The sequence below is a fragment of the Gallinula chloropus genome (genome assembly GCF_964237585.1).
Source record: "Gallinula chloropus genome assembly, chromosome: 12".
Classification (NCBI taxonomy): domain Eukaryota; kingdom Metazoa; phylum Chordata; class Aves; order Gruiformes; family Rallidae; genus Gallinula; species Gallinula chloropus.
The window spans coordinates 17,721,466-17,744,605 of NC_140097.1; the positions used below are offsets into that span (position 1 = coordinate 17,721,466).

A 23,140-nucleotide genomic window follows, 5' to 3' on the forward strand; every position below is an offset into this window, starting at 1 on the left:
CCAGCAATCGAAAGGACTCCGCTCCCCGGGAGTGACAGGCAGTGCATATCCCTTACTTCATTAAGTCTTCAAATGGCATCTAGGGCTTGGGTTTGCCCACAAATGACAGGCCTAATCCTTACTTACACTAAGATATCTTCACAGAGCTCTGTCAGGGTAAAATGACATTACGGTAGGCACAGGTATTGTCAGATGTGACATTTCTTTTAAGCTCTCAGAGGAGGTTGCACTAATCCGTGATTCAACGTTAGTGTTATTTGGTTGCTGCCTTGGGAGCACAAAATCAAACATAATACTTAAAACGTTTCCCTAGAAATGTTGAAGGAGAAAGATTTTTATTTCTTTAGTTGAAAATTTAACTGCATGCCTAACCAACTTCAGTGAAGCATCAATCATACTGGACAAGCAATTTTAAGAAATAAGATAGTTTAAAAAATTAATTCTGAAAATACTGCCAACAATTTAATGATATAGATATTTTTTAATATTAAAAGTAAATTGTAAATGTGTCTTTATAAACAATATGCATAAAATAGATCTACTATACTAAGCTCTCTCTTTTTAAATGCTGTTTCACAGTAATTTCTTAGGTATGCAAAGTTTTCCCTCAAAGAAATAGTGCAATCTGAAGAACATACATTATGTCAGCGGATTAGAACTACTATGGTCATTAATATAAGTCTTTATAGATTTCTTGTAGGAGTGGATGAAGACTCATATCTGTCTCCGTTTTCTTTATTATTTGCAAGAGCTGCACATGTTCCGTTACAATCTGTCTGAGGTCCGTCATTTTCTGAAGCAACTTTGCAAACAGCTGTGATGATTCTGGATGATTCAGCTTTAGCTGGAGCTCCAAAGCTTGCAACAGATTGTCTTGTATATCTTCAATGGGCTTCACATTTAACAAACCTGGGCGATCTAGGAAAAAAAAATGGCAATTTGTAAATTTCTGAAGTATATGGAAATCTGGATCCTACCTATTAAGCTCTTAAGGGTTTCTTAGTACACTAAGCATTTACATACAGCACTACCTGAGAGCTGTTTGACAATTTCCTAACGTATTTATTTGTAAGGTTTTACTAGAATCTACTCAAGGAAGTTTCAGAACTCATCTTAAAAACAGTCCAAGCTCTGGTGTGGGTTTATACAGGTCTACAATTCATTTTCCACATAAGCTGGCAGTGTTTATGGAAAGGAAGGATGAGAGACAGTTTGAGGATAAGCAGACTGTATCAGATAATTCACCTTGGGGAAAATCACATAGACTTGGATGGATTTGCATGTAGTTGCTAGCATTATAAATGTGGATGCAAAACAAAAAAAGGCATAAATTCATCCTCTGCAGTCATACTAACCTGGGAGATTTAACAATCACAGGTTCAGTTCTTCTCCACACCCAAGTTCCAGTTGCTATTAATAAGGCTCACTGATGCTTTTAGCATCACCTCATCAGCTTAGCTACAGAAGCTCATGGCAGTGGAGGAGTGATAGATGTGGTTTGTGCAGAAAATGCCTTTTCTAGGCTCATGCCAACAGAGCATTCTCCTCCATATGGAGGAATCTGAGATGGATGTTTACAACCAAAGCAGCTACTTGCACTGCCACAGCTGTGAAAGTCCAAGTTTATCTTTGGCATAGCTTATTCTTTGGCAAGAAGAAAATCTTTCTCTTTTAACCTCTATTATCTTTCATAATAATAGCTGGTCTGTTCCTTGTGTCTGTGCCCAGATACCTTCCTAAGTGGTTACAATTGTTATTTTAACATTTGTTTTCTAACTTGAGGTAATAAATTATTTGATTATACAGCCCTGAAAGTTAATGAAGTTGCTAAACATTATTAAATGCTCACATGTGACAATCATCACCAGTAATTTGTTACTGCTAAACCACTTAGACTGGGTAATGTATCCTGATTATCTGAACACATAAAATGAACAAAACAGTAAATAATTTAAATAACATTTGCTGTGCAGCTATGAAATTAATTTCATAGCTTGATCAATAAAAAGGAGTGCCTATAACTAGCCTTAAATTACCTTCCTGAGGCAATATTTCTATTTCAGAAAGGACAAGAGGTTGATCTATATTAAAAATTTACAAAATAGGCTATTATTTCCTGTGATCTTCATAACCTTTCTGTGCATTCAGTTCTCCTAACTCGGCTTGTGTTGCACACTAGAAAAAAGGCTGAGAGAAAACAAAGCCCTTTATAAATACATTGAGGTTTTACTTCACTGCAGTGTAAACTAAAAGGCAAATTTGGCGTGAAAACAAATGAGTATACACAAGCCATGAAAACATGCAGGCCACTGATTAGGAAAGGTTAATAACTCTCAGAGAGGAAAGGTTGGGGGACAGTTGTTCAGAAACAGGAATAACAGAAAGTTTGAACATGGAGCTTGGTATTTGTGAGACGGTGGGTTTATGAAGTGACTGCTTTCAGCTGTAGGTGACCCATTTGGCCCTTCTTGACATTTGGTATTTCATGCTAATAAGCTGTGCTTGTCACTTCTTTGCACCATTCAGCTGATAATACTATAAAATATGATTCAGAGAGTCTGTAAGTAAGTATCTGCAAGCAGGAAAATGTCTCCAAACAAATGGCTCCTTTTTATTAATTTCCTTTGGCAATATTATAAAATAAATTTGTAAAGATACATAGAGACTTTTTTTATAATTCTTATTTCTTTTTAGATTACCTAAATGCATTGCATGTGCTGTAAACTCTGCCTTCTTTATATCTTTCAGAAACTTCCCAAATTTCAGTAGTTCAAAGCTGCTAATAATCTTGGCTTTGGGTTGCATTAGCTTTAAATTTAACTTCTGTGTTGCAGATGAACTCTGAACTAGCTGGGTATGACTCAGTGTGCAGTGATATAAAAAATCAAAATGCACAAAGACTGTGGCCTTGATTTCCTCTGAGATTAATCTCCATTTTCCCCCTGCTTCTTTTTTATGGTGGGAATTTTTAGGGTGTGAGTTTTACAGAAACGGAGCCCAGTTGTGCTCCCCTGCACAACTTCAGTGTCCAGGAGGCAAACCCAGGAGATCAGTACTGGGTCTGGAACTTGCCAAGGAGACCCCCAAACTTGGGTGCCCGAGGTCAACTTAAGTTCAATGAGACTGAAGTACCTAAAGGTCCTTTGAAAACCCAGTCTAATGGTTTTATAATGACCCAGTGGAACCAGAGTCAGAAAAGATGACTACGACAAAAGCCTAGGAGATCATCAGATGTTATTTTTAAATAAGCTGGTTCAAGAGGAAGGAAAATTCCCATTGAAGGCAAGAGAGATTTTTCATGAATGAGAACTTCAGGATATGGACATTATTTTTTGGGTGTTGACAGTTTGCTATACTTTCTCAGTAAATATTTCTTACAGAGGAAAATGCTGTTTCTGTTCCAAGAAAGTTATCTAAACCAGTAAGGAAAAAAAAAAGAAGAGGCAAAAGCTGTAACATACAGGTATCATGGTATATTTTGAGCTGTTAAGATGCTTGCAAATGTATATGCTCCACACTCACTGGATTACTGTACTAAAAGATGTATTTTGTGCAGTATGAAGCTCCAGAGTCATGGCTCATAGAAAAAAATATAAAGAAAATAATTACAGTAAGTCTGGAGAAAAATTTAGATAGAGAACAGAAAGAAACGGGAGTAAACTAGCTGTGGCACTGGGGTGGAGGCCTTTGAAAAGGCTGTGTAAGAGAGAATGGCTGGCTGAAAGCTCACAGAGAAATCTGCAAAGGGAACTGATGAGGGAAGTGAAAGACTAAACCAAATGAGCTGTTGCAGGACATTCTTATGACTCAATGAAATTAGGTTACAGAAGGCCAAAGGAAAGAGCTGAAGTGAAAAAGGTGAGCAATAGCTAAAAGTGAATCGGACACCACTTGTAAACCTCTCTGATACAGAAGGTTGTTGACTGGAGTTCAGCTTTATGTGCTATTTGTGACCTGCCTTTTTTCCATTCAGACTGTGACAATGGAGTACCACATTGTTCTTTTTATCATTACTTTTCTTTATGGAGTTTTTCTTTGGGTTTTCATTCATTGTCATAGTGCTGTTTTGTTTGGTTTGAAAATTCTGCAGGAAGCTGAAAATGTTCACCCTGACTGGGAAAGCCCCTTAGGTTTGAGTGTCAACAGTAGGACTTTGTGTAAACTGGTGTGCTCTGCTATCTCAGGGAGAAATACTGTGTTTGGTTATTTACTTACAGATTTGGATACTTCTTTCATGTTCCTAACAACAATTACATTTTTTTTCTGTTCTTCACACATGGAATTGCTGTCTGCAATTTCATCATGCCTTTCCCTGAACCTTTATGTTTTAAATGGCTTTGATTAGGAGCATTTTGCATTAAATAAACATTCTAAAATCTTAATATGATAAAACAGGCAAAGATATGGCTGACTGAACAACTGTGCTACTACTTTTGCTGAGGCAGATATGACTCAGCTGTTTGAGGTTTTTCTTCTGAGATTGTCACATGTATTGCAGTCACCAGGATTCTGATCCAAAGCCCACAGTGTTTATCTGCAGTTCTTGGTCTGATTAGGATCCATTTCTTTGTTCTAACAGGTCTGCTGCAGCAGGATTTGTGTAGCAGTCAAATATGAACTATTTCTTGTACAATTCAGTGATAAATCTTCAAATTTTGCTGATCTTAAATTGCAGCAAAAGTGTTGAATGTAGTGTTTAAAGAGGCAGCAGTGCTTCACCGCTCAGGCTCAGAAAACAGAGAGGGTGAACGTAGCAACGTTTCTGAATTCAAATACTAGTCTGACAATGTTGATTACAAGATTCTGGGTCTTTACAGGTCTACCCTGCCACAATTCCCAAACACCACTTGCCCTAAACACTGCAGAAGGTAACATAACAAAGTTCAAATCCATCCATGATATGTAAACATGCTACAAAATTACCTTTTGAGCTTTGTCTTTATTTGACAACAGCCTGCTTGAGTGACTTTGCTCTGTTTATAGATGTGGATTATCCCAATTAGGCTTGGACTATTATCTTTCCTGCCCAAATACAGACATCCACCTTGTTCTCCTTAAACCTCCTTCTTACGATAGATTTCATTTTCAGCTCAGGTGTGGTATTTTTTAAGATGCTTTGAGTTCTTTAACAGGTATACGTGGGACTCGAGTGGCTGAGGATATGCCTCAGTGGCACAGAGGAACACAACAGGGAGGAAGAACATCTCCTTGAAAAACATTTTCCAAATCTCAGTTTACCGAAGCGCATTTTTCAACATCACCATAAGAAAAAGAACGCTGTAGTGAGAGTTTGGCATTGCTGCTAATGGCATAAAGCATTTCTGTGGTAAAAGCACATTAATATCCCGCTGCACACACACACACAGTCAGTCTGATCAGCATTCAATTCAGAACAGGAGAATTCGTTTGCCATTTCCAGCACTTCACCATCATTCAGAAGAAGCTCTGTAATAGTGAGCTCAGAGTAACACTTGCAATCATTGAGACAGAGTGAGGCTGCACCAAGCAGCTCAGAGACGACAAAACGATTGACCATGGAAGTGGGAGTACTTTCAGTTTGTTGCTATTCTAGTTAATTTGTCAGCTTCTTATGTCTGTTATAAAGGCATTTTGCTTTTTACATATCACACAAAAGCAACTGTTTCGATATCAAAAGGCCGAACTCTTTTATAGGATATGTGGCAAATTCCAAACACATACTTCACAATAAAAAGCTTTCTACATGTAATGTTCCAGCTGGAATTATCTTTCTTCTTCCCTTTTTTCTGCTTTTCAGAGCTGCATAAGAGCCAGCAGAACTAACGTGATTTTGCTCAACAATGACAGAGTCACTTAGAGCATTCGGCTGGGATGTTTTTCAGTTTCACAAACTGGTTTTCTATTAAGCTATTTGTACACAGAATTTCTTAAAGCAACTTAAACATTACAGCATTCCTGCAGCAATAAAGTCCTTGAGGTAATATGAGCTGGTTTTGCAATTCTGTTTTTAATGAAATCATCCTGGTTTGATATTCATATAAGTCTTACAGAAATCCAGCTCTGTAAGGACCTACCTCTTACAGGAACAAGAGCATTTGAGAATCGGGACTTCAGTCCCATACCATATAAGATACTGTATTCCCACAGAATACCTACAGCTCAATATTTATCATACTCAACTGTAAATTCCAAGATAAAAGTCTAATTGATGGCAAAGCTTAATTGTTTTCAAAATATCAATTCAGATTTTACAAATAACTATCATGTTTTGCTTTGTTTGCGGGTTTTTTTTGGTGGGAAAGAATTCTGACTAAAGAATCTTCCAGAAAGGACTGATCTATATGGTTTTATATATTTATATGGATTTGCTTCATTAAGAACTATTAAAATTGAAGTAGTTTTTTATGGATCTCTGTTTACAAGTTATTATTTAAAAAAAAAAGGCTTATTAATAAATCTGGTTCAGCATAGTCAATTTTCTTCCTGTGGGTCACTGTCCTCCCGAGATCTAACATGTAAGATCAGTTACATCATACCTATTTCCTCTAATGTAAACCAAACATCACTGAAGCATAGCAGACCTAGCTTTGCAGATTGCAAGTTCTCTTTTTTCAATTAGGAGGGGATTTTGAGAGGCCTGTTTCTCATCTGTCAAATTTCATTATATTAGAAAATGCAAAATATTGGCATGTTTTATGTTGTGCCTTAATAGGCTTCTATAATTTCTCTTCCTCCATCAAAGCCAACCAAAAATATACGAGTAACATATTTTCTCTTCCTGAATTAATTCAGAGTCCTCAGGAATCATTGTATTCAAAGGTCTGCACAAGAAAATATCTTCTGGGAACTGTACTTGTTTGAAGTGGATTTAGTTGGTCCAATAAACCATATTGCGATATGACATTTTTACTGAATGAAACACAATGCCAGGAGTAATTGTATGTGAACTTCAATGAAGCTGTATGTAACAATGCACTCTCAATGGAATGTTTGCTTTCAGAACAATAGCATGTGGTGGTTGTGTTTGATTGCCTAAACATAATTTAATAACAAAATACTCTGCATTGCTCTGTGGAGGATCTGAATTCAGACTGTTCAGCACATTCCTCCCATTGAGATCTGCAGTACTGTTCTAAGCCAAAACACACACAAATCAATTGGGCAAAATTTTCTTTGTGCGACATCTCTAACTTGATAGTACCGGTCAAAGGCTTTCAGCCTGGCCTGAAGTCCATACCTGGTATCTCAGATTCCTGGTGGAAGGGTTTCTAAGGGAACTACATCTGGGTAGTAGTTACTGGTTCACAAGTATAAAAGTTACACCACCTCGGAACCAGATAGAACATACTGACTCTCTTCAAAAAGCTGAAAATTCAGTGTCTCTTTTAACAAAGTGGTAGGATGCACCTCAAATGCTCCCTGAGCTTCAGACTCATGCTCTGCTCAAAGCACAACGCATAAACGCTGATACAAACAGAGCAGCTGAGGAAACCTGAACGGGGTAGACACACAATGCTTGTTTTTCTCAAGCAATGGGAGACAGTTGTTTTCCTGGGAAATGCATTCTCTTCCCCTGCCTCCACCCCACCCTGCTTTAAAAGGTAAACAAAACCATGCTTGAATGAAAAAGCAACAACAATAATAAAACCCTGCTATAAAATCCTCAAGCCAAATGCCACCTATACTTTGAAATCGTTATGGGCTGAAAGCTAGTTATGTCCAATTAACAAGCCACACAATCTAACTGCAGGTTTAAAAAATCCTCATGCAGAAATTTAACTTCTAGAAGCTCTTGCCAGTGAAATTCCACCCTTCCTGTTTTTAGAAGTATAGTCCTGATTTTGTTTACTAAATGAACTGCTGATTCAGCAGGCAATTCCAGCCCCATCATTAATATCAGGTCATTTACATTTTCAGTTTCTGTCTGAAACTGAAAAAAAGCAAACAACATCTAGAAAGCTGAAAACTAACAAAAAAAGTGCACATAAATAAACTCACTTCCATCCTGTAGAGCCAAGCACCTTCCTGTTCCAACTGGAATTGTCAATTCCAATCTACAAAATATCATATTAAATAAAACAGCACTTACCTCCACTTAGTATAATGACAGCTATAAATATTGCCAGGTCACTGTCATCTAATTCCAGTGCATTGAACTTCACAGCAAACTCAAACTTGGGCTCCATAAAGTCACAAAAAGGTTTTCTCAGGCTCTTCAGAAACTCCCGTGTCATGAATCCCTGTCCATCAGATATAAGAACTCCATCTTTATTCATCAGCGAAGCCAGGAGAGTATATATGATCTCATGGACCCCGTATTTCAGGAGAGTTACTTGATCATTCAGGTCAAGATTCACAAAACCTGGAATGTTCTTGGCAAATTCCGTAATCTCCTGCACCGCCTCCACGGAGCGAAACTGGCATCTCTGGAAAATGCGAATCGCTACCTCTTTGTTCTCCTCCTGCAGCGGCGACACATGCTTGCACTTGATCTGATCTTCTCCCATCATTAAAGAGTTCATGTCATATATAACGAATGGCTGAAAATAAAAGGAAAAGACAATTTAATTTCAAAAGTCCTTTCCACAAATGTATGACTACTGAGGTATAACTCAGCAGAAAACCCTTGAGGAATGTATCAAGGGTAGTTGACCCAAAAGGGTTAAATCTTCATAAACCTTTTAAGGCAAATATCCTCACAAAGTTAAAATTATTTACAGAAAGGACAAGTAGTTCCTAAGGACTTCTCACAAGTTCCATGAATTTCTATTCTAAAAATAGGACTTTGGCTGATACCTCCCTCTCCTAATTATTACAAAAAGTAAGGAACACTATTTTAAAATATCCATGGGGTTTGCCTTTTTTGGTTGTTTTTGGTTTGTTTTGCAAAAGTTCTGTAATATCAGAATTCCAAGTTTGGAATGGTTATCAACAAAAGATGAAGCTGTTACTCCTTTCACCTGAATTTTACTGGCTTCTATAAAACAGAATCTAGTGAGCGGACAGCAACATGGTTGAACTTCTGATGATACAATTTTTTTACAGAAAGAGTATATTCACGTTTTGATTACTTCACATACTGCCATGTTCTCTGCTTCTAGGAAGTGCTGTGAGTGGTATCAACTTTATGGTATTGATTACCTGGTAAGTTAAACCTTTTGTTAATTCTTTAAGATATATTTAACCTGAACTTGTCAATGGGAAAGAAAACACAAATAACAGGATGTAAACTACAGCAGCACGATTCAGAACACAAGAATGGGTGTGACTGTGAAATAAACTCAACTGGAATAAATCAATTTTCAAAGCAGATTAAGAAAAATAATGCCAGGAAAAGGTTTTCATTTGGTTGGAAAAAACCTGTTTCAGAATATGTTGAAGAAGCTCCTAGATTTAAAGTTGTAGTTTAATTTCTTTAATGTATCTGAAGAATCATTTCCTTAGAGGATAAGTGACTAGTTCATTCCTGCACTGAACAAATATCTATCAATATTACTAGGTTTGGTAACATACTTGATTAATTAAAATACAAGTAAGTATATACCAACAATTGGGCTAGAGAATTGTATTTTTCTGTTTAAGATCTCTTATGGCTACAAGTTCTAAAGCCTTATTCATACAGGTGCTCATTATATTCACTGTAAGCTGCAGAACAGATTCAAAAGTAACCTAGGCCTTCCTACATGCAGTCAGCAGTCCTCTCCCAGAGAACCAGCTTCTGGAAACTCCTAAAATAAAATAATTACTTAATTAAACCAACTTTGAAGTATATTCAGTGCTAAATTGTTAAATTGGAAATAGCTACTTTCCTTAAGGAGACTGGCTGTGCCTTCTGCAGAGGATATTGCCCACAGATGCTTATCACCAGTTCCTACTTCCACCTCCCCTAGTCCTGCAGATGGAGATTGTGAAAGCCTTGGGTCACCAGTCTCAGGCTGAGTCAAACAGAAAGCTCCGACCCACTATCGCCAGGCAGGCGGAGTGCTGACAGCTGAGAGTTCTGCCTTTAACTGATACAGCTGCTTGGGAAGCAGAGCCCTATCTGTGAACCAAACAGTATCCACACAAGAGGAATCCAGCTTTCTCAATGGTTTTGTGAAATCAGTGAAGCCAGTGAAACTCCTGCTGTCACTTTCACCATAACTGCAGGCAAATGGAGCTCCAGACCATGAGATTCAGTTAAAGGGGCTATGAGGTGTGATGCTGTTTTACCACTTGTGGGATTTCAGTGTGAAACTGAGAAAAGACAGGAGGATAAGGTATTTTTCAAGCTGGAATGCTATTTTGGCAGCAACCCCCCCCATTTTTTATGTATCTGTATATATGTATGTGCATGCACATGCAAAACGGTGGAATGACAAGATGGCAGAGGAGACTTAAAATGCATGTTTTAATACTAGTAGGTCATTCCTTTCTTGTGTTACTAGAAAATCTTAAGTTGGAGCACCAAGTAGAAGAAAAAGTCATCTATTCTGTGCACGTACGTGTCCTTTAGAAAGACTACACTATGCCATCAGCCTACTGACATTAGAAAATGAAAATTAAGAAAAAGTTCAAAATAGCTGAAGAAATTTTTAATGTAAAGATTCAGATGAACTTTGTGAGTGGAACATTAAGTGAAACAAGCCCCATGTATCTCAGAAGAGGATGAGTTAATCATTTCAGTTTTGACTCACTCACTTAGCACATCCAATAATTTTCAATTAAGGGAGAGGATATAGCAATTAAAAAATAACTCTGCCCATGGTGAACTGTTTGATGGAGCACCAAGTCCATTATGCTTCAAATAACTTCAAAGTTGTAGTCATTAAATCCTGAGTGAGACTCTCAGCATTCTTCCTTTTAAAAGACTTGAAAATCTACTGCAATGAAAAGCTGAAATCTACATCTATTTTTTTATTGCTATATTCTAATCTGGGGAAGTTTTAAAACTTTCAGTAACAAGGTAGAACCTCATTAATGCCACACTATGTATTTACTGCCCAAGTACTGCATTAGTGAAACTTTCAGACATCACCAAGTCAAGTACCCGGCCCAGAGAGCAGCCAACCACATGCCAGTTATTTCTACAACAACAACTTCACAGAACAAAAGTAGGATGTGTGGATGCACTTGGGGCCTCAGAAACAAACTTCCTAGATTTCTAAACACAGATCTGGAAAAAAAGAAGATGAGACCACCGTACGTAACCCTGCCACCTTCCAGAGTGTTCCCAGAGGGCAGCTGCAGAAAAAAGGAGCAGGCCTCCTGGTGACATTTTTAGGTTGAAGAAGAGTAAACACCAGATATAATTATTCTGTTTCCTAATGCAGGCACACAGTTATTAAGAATGCACATGCAAAACCCCAAGTGCTGTATTAATTCTGTCCCAGTAACCTATCTTCTGAGAGAGAGAGAACTGAGGAAATAGTTAGAAAAATCAATGACCCTCAAGTGGACTTAGTGCACCAGCTTTCTTCAGAATAAACACACTATGCCAGCTCATAATTTAACCTCTCCAGAAGAAAAGTTACTCAAACTATAAGTGACCACCATATCTGAAGTTTATGTATGAGTGGTACAACCAAATTAGGGACAATATTTAAGTTATCATTTTATCTTCCTTTAAATGAAGAAGATTAAAACTCTCCAAAATCCTTCCTGACTTTGAAATTCTTACAGAAAATAAAATACAGCCTGTGTTGTATTCCTGACAATGAAATTTTTGCCAATCATTCTAGAAAATATATCAAAGTAAGAGTCAGATATTTTCCTCAGTAGGTATTAAAAAAAACCCCCATCATAAATATCAGATCTTATTTATCCTCCTCCTCACTGATAGAGAAGATTGTTATATATTACCAGTGACATTTCTAAAGAAACCCACAAATATACATATCTCTGTTCCTTACTTTCAAAGATTTTCTGTCACATTCTCCTAAAATTCAAAATTTCAAATTTTTTTCCAGCACAGGATACTGATCTGGTCCAAGATAACCCAGCTAAATGCAAGAAGTCATCAGAGCATCATAAGGATAAGCACCATAGTTAAGGCTAGCGATGGTGTGGGTCCTGGAAATCATCTGACACTTCAGAAAAAACAGTATTCCTTTGGGTACAGGTAGTGCTGATAATGTGCAGTGATAATGGGCTATATTATGTATATATTCCAACCAATTCCTGACAGCTAGATAGCCACCTTAAACAGATAGTGTGGAAGATAACCTCTGGTGAAGGAGAAGGAAAACGGGAAGAGTGGATCAGAGAATACAAAAAGGTTAAGATGACCTTCAAATTCTTGTCCTGGTTTCAAGTATTTTATTAGGTGAACTTGGGAGTTTTTTCAAATAATGTTTACTTATCCTATCTAAAAACATTTCCTGTGTTTCAGACACAGCTTGAAATATGTAACTGCCAACAGCAAAGTTGTGGTTTTTTTTTTTTTTTTTAAAAAGATGTGTTGTCAATGTGTAAATCATTTACTCAAAGAAAGAAAAAAGAAACACAACAGAGGGAACTAACTGATTTGTCTGTCGTCTTTCCTGTCAAGATCGCCCTCGCCTTGGCTTTGGTCAGAGGGAAGGACTTTATGTATGAGTCATACAAATGCTTGGCAAGTGCTCGGAGATCAGCAGATTCAGGGTTTAACTGGTCGATGTCGCTGGAAATCTCTGCCAACAGCTTCTCCTTCTCCGCTTGTGGCATTCGCCCAAACCTGATGGCTGAAGAAGATGACAAGCAATTACTACAGCTACAGTTGCACCTCAAAAAGCACATATTCATAGCTTTTTATGTCACCTTTTGTTATGAGCTCTTCGAATTTTTACTAAAACTTTACTCAGGCAAGTAAGAGAAAGATGATTTTCCCCAGTAATATAGGCAAACAGCTGAAATGCTTCAAAGAAATGCAAACAAACAACTCTCAAGGAGGAAATTGTTTGTGTACCCAAACTGTAAGATTACACTATCTTGCTTGGAAATGCAAAACCATTGTCAGCTCACCTGAGTTGATGAAAACCTCTGAGTCTACCTCCAAGCTAAATAAAATGTAAAGAAGTTATTAAAATTCTGTTGGCTTAGGGTAGGAACCACTGTTCAGCCTTGAATTGTTGCAGGCAAATCACCATATGGATCTCAGATTCTTCATTTGTTTAGAAACAAAACACTTGCATGCCTTGCAGGAATAAATTCCTAAGTTGTTCCACAGAACTTAATGCAGCAAGTGCTAGAAAATGCTACCAGAAGAACCAAGGAATGAGAGAGAAGGTTGTGCAAGGGATAAAGAAGTCAGAAAAGGCTGGGATCTTCATGGTAACTCTGTGTGCATGCAGTACTGAAAGAACAAGAGACGGTTCTGCCCAGTCATACGATCTCAAAATTGCTCGATACCAACATAGGGCAGGCTGTAAACTTTCTGCTTTTACATGCTTAGTATCCAAGACACTGCTTACTCATACAGAGATGAACAAGGAAAATATTTCCAATGAGCCATCAAGATGAAGATTGATTTATCATATAATAAATCAGCAAACAGAATTTATTTTATTTTACACAAACAAAACAGTGCAAAAGAGCATTAAAACAAAGAACAGAAGGAAGAAATAAAGGCTTCCACTTTGGCCTTAAGAGGAAATAATACAAATATTGCAAATATTTTTTCAGCAGTTATTATCTCCCCTGGATAAAGGTGCTGTTAAGATCATACACACAAATGATTATACTAGGGATGCTTAGGTTGGAAATGCCCAGACACTTTCCTTTCACAAGGATGCTTGCAGTGTGCTGAGGGACACAAATAAATAATTGTGTCCAAAACCCAGTTAAAAGCATTTGTCATATATTATGTTCATTGTTCAGTTCTCTTATTTCATGTCTGTAGAAATAAAGCTGTTTATTTTTACAACTGTGCTCATTTCTCTTTCAGCACACATGTTGCTGAATGAAGCATGCTGTATATTTCATATTTGCTTGGGTATTCTTAGATTTAACCTGTCAGAATAAAAATCACCATGGCAGGAAACCTAGTTCAACAGGTACAAATTAATGTAGTTTTTTCCCCTGAAAATGTCTCTTGTTTATGATTTTTTATATGGGAAATTTTGAATAAAGGTCAACTGGCATTTGATTGGGATCATATCTCCCACAGCATATATAATTTTTTCCCGTCTCAGGGGGATGCACTAAGTGTTTTTAAACAGCTACTAATAACAGCTTGCAGGGACACAGCACATTAATTTATATGCACTACAACGGCTGGAAGAGACTGACGTCATTCTTACAGAAGTAATGTGAATGGATGATCATATGGTGAAATTAGTGATTCATAAAAATGTGTCAGCAAACAAAGAGTTCATAGCATTATGTTTTATGATTAATTTCTGTAATTTTAAAATCTGCATTTTGCAAGAGCTTCACCAATGGAAAAAAAATCTTGTGATATTTGATGCTTCTGATTGGGTTCTTGCCACAAATTCAACTCCTCACCATTTTTAATTTCTGTTTTTTTAAATGAGGAAGAATTTTCACAGTGTAGACCTAAGTGAGGTCAAGCAAGACTTCTCAGACTATTACAGTGGAGCTTTTAAGCTGGAAAGAAAGCAAGGCAAATATTAGCCACATACATAGGACTTAATAAAAGAGAGATCAGAGCTGCCCATAGCTATAAAAAAGTCACTCATTTCCAGAAATATATGGAGTGCATTTATTACAGCCTGAAGACTACTCAATGCATAGTAAGAAATACTCAGGAACCCTAAGGAGTATGTCCTCAGAGAGACATCACTAGGTGCTTTGGGCCAGAAAAATGTGTTATGATAAAACCTAGTTGTAAAATATTTTGATATATGGAATACATTTATAACGTTGTATATCGTATCTTTACAATATGTTTACAGCAGAAACGCATAATTTAACAGCCTGATGTGAATTCTATCATTCTATACTAATTCTAAGCCTTATGGAAAGGGAGCCTGACAGCACACTAGTATGAGATGTGATTCTGTTGTGGGGCTGCTCTCGAGAGTTGGGGTTTGCAGAAGGAAGTTTGTCATCTAGAATCTGTCTGGCATAAGCTTCCTTTTCATCAAGGATGTTTTTACAAACAAGGGATTAAAAAAAGTGTGTGTGTGTGTGTGTGATGCTATATTGCTTCCTATTCCTATGTTTTAATATTGACTTATATCTAAAATACTTTATAATCTTGCCCAAGGCATTAAAACCAGCAGGGGTTTATTTTCTTTTTTGCACCTCCCCCCGTGCCCCCCACCTTGCCTTTAATCAAGCATTTACTGGAACATTCTCAATGAAATACCACAGTTTATATACCACCTATGACACTGGCCACTGAAACTGAATTGCTGAATGCAGAGATGTTATTGAAAAGATCAGGGATTTTAAAAACTGCCTGTTCTTTTAAAGCACAGAAGCCAGACTGGTAACAAACATCTTGCTAGAAATTCCTCCACGGGTGAATACTATAGCCTGCTTTTTCAAGTGAGTATTCCAAAACTGAGTGGGAGAGTTTCTTTTGTAAAACTTAGGACAGTTACCCACATAACAGTACCTATCTGCTGTTGCAGTGAGACTGCCAGTGTAAGATAGGCTTACTTTCAGTTTTGAGGATAAAATGACAGCATAGTAGGTATACCATGTTTTCTAAATAGGCCCCTTATCCCATACCCTGATTTCTGTGCAGTCTCTTGTCTTCTGTCCAAGAGTCTCTTGGAAAGTAAATGACAGTACTTATGCTAGCAGTTTGGTATTGCTAAACAACATATTGTTGATGGTTCTCTCTGGTAAAAGTTTACAATAACATTGGTGTGGAATTTATAATAAAAGACAACTTAAAAAATTTAAATAATGGAAAATAAGATTGACCAAGGATGTTCCAGAACCACATTTCTGTCATGCTTATCTATCCCCAACACAGGAAACCAAACTGTCCTTGCAAAATAAGCATGTGTTATAAGCCCTAGTGCTTCTAATGCTCAATTATTTCCATTAATTTGCAGATTGCACTGGAGCTCATTAGATTATTAATATTTCATTTGCAATTACTAGTTCTAGAGTAGATGCCTTCTTTAGCTTATCATTTATTTTTGTGATGGCAATACTTATTTTCCTGAAAAGTGCTTTGAGATCTTTGCAGGAAAAGTGCTCTAATGTCCAAATCCTCTTTATTTCTTTGCTATTTGCAGTACTCTTCCTTGTGAGAATCAGATTTAGGGGTTTTTTTGTCCATGTGTTTGAGCATTTGTACAGTTTTTATATAGTAAACTAGATTGTAAGTATTAATTACTTCTCTTGAATGCTTGCATGCTGCATTCAGAATTGAGTTAGCTACAACAAACACAGCTTACTCATAGCACAGAAAGCTATTACATCAGTGTCAAATCAGTCCAAACTACCCGTTGTTATCAAAGAATGCACAAGCTGATTAGCTAATCAAAGCGGTATAGCGGGGTTATCTCCTGCACCCGCCATTGGTGTGACAACCCCCTGGTGCAGGATTGCCAGCAGATCACGTGGCTGTCAGTCCAGCAGAACCACGCTGCCGATAGCAGCAGATAGGACCATGTTGTCTCAATACCTGAACTGCCCATGAAGAATGGAAAGGAGCTTACTGGGTTTTGTACTATACAAATCCTTAGGGTGTATCTTCTTGTCTGCCACCGTAATATCAGACTTGCACACAGTAGATCTTTCATAGTACACTTCTAAACCTTGTCCCTGATTCGTGCAAATACATGAATTGGAAAATTTCTGATGTAATTCATTAATTATGAGAATAATGTTTCCTAGACATAAGGTGATCAGGACCCAAAAATAATGAAGTTGGAGAGTTGTGAATCAAACATTTCTATATTTGATAGGCAAAAGGGGAGTTTTTAATTTTAAAAAAAATAGATATATTGTAAAAAAATACCAGTTGCAGGAGATTCCATTCAATGCTCATTAGCATTGCAGCAAAAGTCAGTTTTGTGGTAGTAGCCCAGTTGTTTCCTTTTGGAGAGGTTATTGCCATTTTCAAGGGACTGAGACAAATGTTGGGAAGAGGTCAGGCACCAGGAGGTTTACAGAAGGAATTTGGAAAGTGGGGCTTTGAGTGAGAGAAGTAGGAGGGATACTTACAGAGGTTAGGGTGGAAAAAGGAGAGTTCATAGGGTCGGTAAGAGCTCACAGCATTTCTGGTAGCTGAGGAAAATTTAAAGGATGGGTGGCATCCCTTTTCTGCTTCTCTCTCCTCCACCCTGCTGTGACCCTGGGCTTGCCTTCTATTTCCCTGGACCACTTATCATCCTTGCTACTCCATCTCCTCTCTCCTCTGTCTACCCTCACAGCAGGCCCAGCTTCATTATCTGCTGGGAGCCTGAGAAGTGGATCAAAGCAGGATCCATGGGGCAGGAAGGGCAGTGACAAGGCAGTGAGCTAGTGTAAGTGATCTGGAAACACGTCTCGCTGCTCATGCTGCATGGGTGGAAGGGGGTCAGACTGCAGTTGCTTCCACAGTCATACAAGGCTGTGCAAGTTTGGGCACGTGCTGGCAGCCGGAACGCCTGATCTCTCCCTCTCCTTTGGCAGGTATTTATTTACTTGCATTTACAGTATTCTCCAAATGCCAGTGATACAAACCCAGTAGTGACATAGTGAGTGAGACACGACATGCTACATTGTATTCTTCACCTCTCTGTGGAAAAGCTAGAATGCTTATCCTTGTGACACATGTTATGGCTTGGAGAGTTGACGGTTGCTTACAGGCTATCCTGTATAGCACTCTTCTGCTTTTCTAGAGGATGGATTTTTTTTTTTTTTTTGAGCATAAATGAGTCCCCAAATAGACTCTAAACACAGCTTTTTACACCAGAAAACACGTGATAGAGCCAGGGCAGATACCTGTCTGAGTTTACTGGAGGCATATGCTCAGATCAAGCAATTCACTGCTCCCAGGATGGACAACAAAGACACATTGCCAAATGTGCTCTCTTTCCCATTACAAGAGTTGGGTTTATAGAATAGTATTTTCAGTAGAAGAGAAAAAGATTAATGAAATTTCTAAAGTAAGAGAACCAAGCATCTGTTAGTGGTACTTCAGAATAAAATCTAGGCCATTAGGGGTTAAATACAGAGCAGAACTGTGACTAGAGAAGAAAAGAAAAACAATATTCAAAGCATGAGAACACTACTGTCTTTTTTAACCTTCAGCCAACTGGTATGCAGCATTTATATGTGAAAAAATGTGGCTGTAGTGCTAAGTGTCTCTATGCATTCCCTGGTTTTCTAAGTGCCCTATTCATTCTGCAATAATATCTATGCAGAGACAAGCGTAGATTGGAAGCCTCAGGCACAAATCATTTGTATTCTGATTCCAGGCATTTAAAATTCATATAATTTTATTACTCAAATGGACAAACGTTAATCTGTAGTTGTAACAAAAAAATTATCTTGGTCTCACTCAGAACGTCCAGTGTACATTTCAGAATGCTCCTTTATATTGGCTGGTGTCTTCAAAGGTGAAATTCAGGTGTTTTTTATATTTTTGTTTATAAACAATGGAGGAATGAGGGTGGTGTTTCATGCAATGTAACGTAAACAGAGTGGGCAAGAAAGGCAAATGCAGAAGGCAGTCTGTGAACATGAGCACTACTAATGCCCTGTTGGGTGAGCTCATGGTGAGACCAAATGTTCCTTCAAGCCCTAGGACAAATAGCTTTGCCCTTTCCCCCTCCTCTCTACACGTCCCCTGATGGCCATAACCATGGCCCCTCCTGGTGCCACAGCTCCTGCCTCGGCAGGGGATGAACAGGAAGAAAGGGCAGGTAAATGTTCACACAAAGGACATTTCTTGGGCTCTTTATGTTACTAAGCCTAAGAGAATGGTCTTGGCCTTCCCCTTCTTGATAGAACTGCACATGGTTCACACTGACATAATTGGAAACCGTGTTGCTAGGTTATGAGAGAATTTGGCATGTACCTTGAAAATAATAATAATAAAACCTCCTGAATTACTATAAAAATACCCACAGTAGCATTTCAAAATCAGGTTTATTTTTAAGTGTTACTGTTGCATCCCAGGAACTTGAAAACCATATTTTCTATTAGCAAAACATTTCCCATACCAATTTACATTCAGTGCATGTATTAACTTTGCAAACCACAGTTAAGCTTTCCTCCTGGGGACGGTACACTCATTTTTTATATTGAAAATAATGAAAGTTCTAAAAAAACCACAGAGAAATTATTTTCCCAGTCATGCTTGCAATTCTTTACCCTTAGAATTACATAAGTCTCTATGTTATGACATTTAATTCCTGTTTTTGCTCAACTTTGCCAAAGCAAGGCAGCAAAGAATCTTCATTGTGTCTTTCTGTCCAAACACTCACAAGTAAGTATTTCCACATGAATTGATATGTTAATTCAAGAGTTCAGAGGGACTTTCTTCTAAATTCTATGCAGAAGAGTGTCACCATAGGCTTAATGCCATCTGCTTGCTTACTGTGAAGGCAGCAACCACAGAACCGTACACAACTGCAAACACCTTTGCAATCTCAGACTACAACACACTCAACAGTTTACAGTTGGGAGGGGACAGCCACCTTCTGCGTGGTGCAGAGGTCAGGCGGGACACAGGACACAGGAACCACAGCTATGCACACTGAACGATGGGAGGCAGACAGCTGAACGGGCATGCTAAGAAACACCACATCCTACTTACCACACATCGGAGTCTATGCCCAGATGTGGGTCTCCTAGGAAGGAGGAGGACAGTTTTTTTAAAACAGTGCAGGGTCAGGTCCATTCATTTAGACTATTGTGTTCTAGTCTGGGGAAGTGCTAATTAGCGATGCTAACAGTCCTCAGGAAGTGTCTGACATCACATTCAAGTTGCTACTATTCACAAAAGCTTCAGTAAATTCTCTAGTCCATTTCTCATCATTAAATTTAGTTTTCCACTTAGGGTATTGAGTTTTATTGATATAGGAGTTTTCCATCCAAGGGATATTGAGCTATATTATGCAAAAGAAAATAAGACAATGAACTGAAAACCAACAATTACACTAGGGTATATTCAGGAAGAACAACCAACAGAGCAATGAGTAAGAAAGTTGGAGAGTAAACCCAACTTATAGTATGTACTATTTCAATATGTGCAGATTTCTACCTGATTTTTTATATTGAAAACAATCTCCAAACATACACACAGTCTCCTAAACCGAGAGGTGATCTCTGATACACATTTCTAAACTGCCCACTGTGAAGAAACAGCAGATTCTAGATGTTAAAGCAGCACATTCAGAAACCACACTGATGTTTCGTGTTGCTTTTCAGATGTTTGTAACACGCCACGCGCACTTACCGTTATGTGACATCCCAACGGCGAGGCACTTCTGAAACCTGCAGTACTGACATTTATTCCTGCTTTTCTTATGGATGCGGCAATTCAGATCACACCGGTCGTAAATCAGCTTTAACCTGATCGTTCTTCGAAAGAAGCCCTGGAGTGAAGGTAAGAGCATGTGTAAGAGGATGCATGAAGCCACCAGAGCCCTCGTCTTACTTCTCTATACATACAAACCCCTGCCCCGCTTCTGTATACTCAGAGGGCCTAACTCTGGGTCAGACAGGTCTCCTTCCTAGGAGACCCACATCTGGACGTAGATTCCAATGTACCATCTGCTTATCAGCGTGCTCCGGCTCCAATCTCATTAGGCATTTTCAACCTACTGTGAGAGGTAAAACTCTCAAATATCTGGGGAAGCTTATGGGAATCAGTGGGGTTTAAGGCCGCTGCTCATGACAAAATTTGTTACAGAGTGAACATCACATTTGCAAAATTTAAAGTTCCCTACCAATGTAGAAAACATCACAACAAACCAAACATTCTGCCAGGAGCAGACTGATCTCAAGTAAATAAACAAGGTCATGAGCTACCTGGTTTTGTTTTAATTTTCTTTCCCAACTAAGTATTTCTTTATTCCATTTCATGTATTTATTTTCTATTTTGAGCCTGAGTACTTCTTTGGTTTTGCACAGAGCTGAACTAACTTTGCAATGTTTATTTCTGGGTTTTAAGTTGTTTTATTTTTACACTTATCTCCATTGTTTGGATATTACAAGTTTGTGAAGTACATTGGCACATGAAAAATCCAAACCCTTGGTGCCAAACACAGCAATTACTGCACAGAAGTCTTACCAAGTATTAGAAAGACAGAAATCATTATGGAAATGCACATCCATAAACTTTTAACACTTTAAAGATGCTTTCACAGATCTCTCATAATAGATTAATAAAGTTTATCCAAATTTATCATCATTTATTCCTTGTAGCAGTTTTTCCTCACAGCAAACAACAACAAAAGCATAGTGCCAGCTCTTCTTTATAAAATTCACTGCGATTTAAGTAATTAACAGCACACTTAGTACTTCATTTGTGTTCCTAATTCAGTGCCACAACTTTTATTTAAGCTTTGCATTGCATCTTTAGTTGTATTCCTCAAGAAATTGAAAGTAGAGAAGCTGGGAAATTCATAATAAACTCTGTAATATTTGTCTTTGAACTCAGTTTATTATTATTAGTTCCTTTCTCTGGTGTTTCTTCCTCATTGTCGAGGATGGCCAATTTTTACGTGTTTCTTCCTCATTGTCGAGGATGGCCAATTTTTACACCATCCTTTTGTCCTTTATATTAGTTTTGAACAGCAGCTATCATTGACATAGAAAAAAAAACAGTGGAATTTTAAAGCAGAAAGCCTCATTCAGAGAATTATACCATTAGACTTTCCTGTAGTCACCTAGAAACGTATGAATTGGGTAAAGAAACTTGAATCGATCAGAATAAGAGAGCTTGAATTTTAACTTGCTGGTATTGAGCTCTGGAGCTGGCTGAGTCTGCTCTTGCTGCGTTCCATGAATTCAGGCTCTGCAAGTGACCTCCAAGACAACTGTAACGAACTGTAATTGCATAACTGACAGAAGGAGGAGAAATGCACAAAAAAGCCCAGTAGAGCAGTAAGGTAATAAAAAAAGGAAATTATATTTTCAAATAATCCTGCTAGTTAAGCCATAAAGTACGTGTGGAACAATTTACTTATAGACCCAAGCCTATTTTTTTTTTCAAAAGCCCAGGTCTCTGGGCTTATCAAGTGACCATTCAGATGGCAGCAGCATCAAACCTTCTCAAAAACAACCCTGGTGACAGCTTACCTTGCAGCCCTCGCATGCGTGCACCCCGTAATGAAATCCAGAGGCCTTGTCCCCACACACGCGGCATTCTATAGCCATGAGGGAGTTGGAAGACTCCTCGTGAGGTTTGTTGTACAACTGAACCTTTTCTGAAAAATAAGGTGGCGAAGGAGGCTCCATTTTGATTGCATCTGTGTATGGAGAAGATTTAAATGATAAAGGTTTAATTAAGTACGCAGAAGAAGCTGCAGCAGCAATGAGTAATCACAAGTGATCCCAGTAAACACAGCCTGCTTCAGAACACAAACTGAGGAGTGAAAAAAGGATGTGAAGGGGTGTGAGCTGCAAGCTGCTGTTTCACTGGCAGTATATGGGCTAAAAACTTCGAAGAGGCAGATTCTGATGTGGCAAGTGCATTACAGATCCAGTTTTCAGCTCTGTAGTGTGGAGTGATCTGAAGACAGGGATATTAAAAATTTACATGCAGAGACTCTTAGTTGAAAGGCCTTACTCAGTACCTAACCTAGCTGTATTACTTTAACATGGTCAGAACTACTGCAGAGAGATGGACTGGAGTATCTAGTTTAATCTAAAAAAATATTTACGTACCTAATAGACCACTACATTGAATAATATATCATTGGGTGATATTTATATTGGATAACACAACACGATAGTTAAAGAAATGTAGCTCTCTCCTGGGGAACACTGTTCAACTTTGTGTGCAGTTTAGAGATGCATTTTCTCTTCTGAAAGTTTCTAATTAAGAGAGCAATTTGTATTTTTCAACAATCTCAAACAACCAAATATGATATCATTAAATCAACTAGTTCCTATATAAACTAGGAAAAAAAGAAAAGTGGAAAATTACCTTGGTGAAGACAAAACGGCTTTACCCTGACTAAGCACTACTGCACTCTCTAGCTTGTTAAAGTGTCATGGACATTTCTAATTAAAAGAAAAATAAATTATTAGCTGGAAAAATGTCTTTTAATTTATTTAA

General features: G+C 38.0%; 1 protein-coding gene across 1 annotated transcript in view; it reads right to left on the reverse strand.

Annotated features, from left to right (window-relative positions):
• Window positions 1-511: 511 nt before the first annotated feature.
• PPARG (peroxisome proliferator activated receptor gamma) overlaps window positions 512-23,140 on the reverse strand; it is a 57,419-nt gene continuing 34,790 nt past the window's right edge. The window contains exons 3-7 of the mRNA XM_084269470.1: window positions 22,159-22,328; window positions 20,312-20,450; window positions 12,481-12,680; window positions 8,069-8,519; window positions 512-918 (exon numbers count right to left, since the gene is read on the reverse strand). Coding sequence (XP_084125596.1) covers window positions 671-918; window positions 8,069-8,519; window positions 12,481-12,680; window positions 20,312-20,450; window positions 22,159-22,328 — 1,208 coding nt within the window. The 3' untranslated portion in view covers window positions 512-670. The remainder of the gene's footprint in view (window positions 919-8,068; window positions 8,520-12,480; window positions 12,681-20,311; window positions 20,451-22,158; window positions 22,329-23,140) is intronic.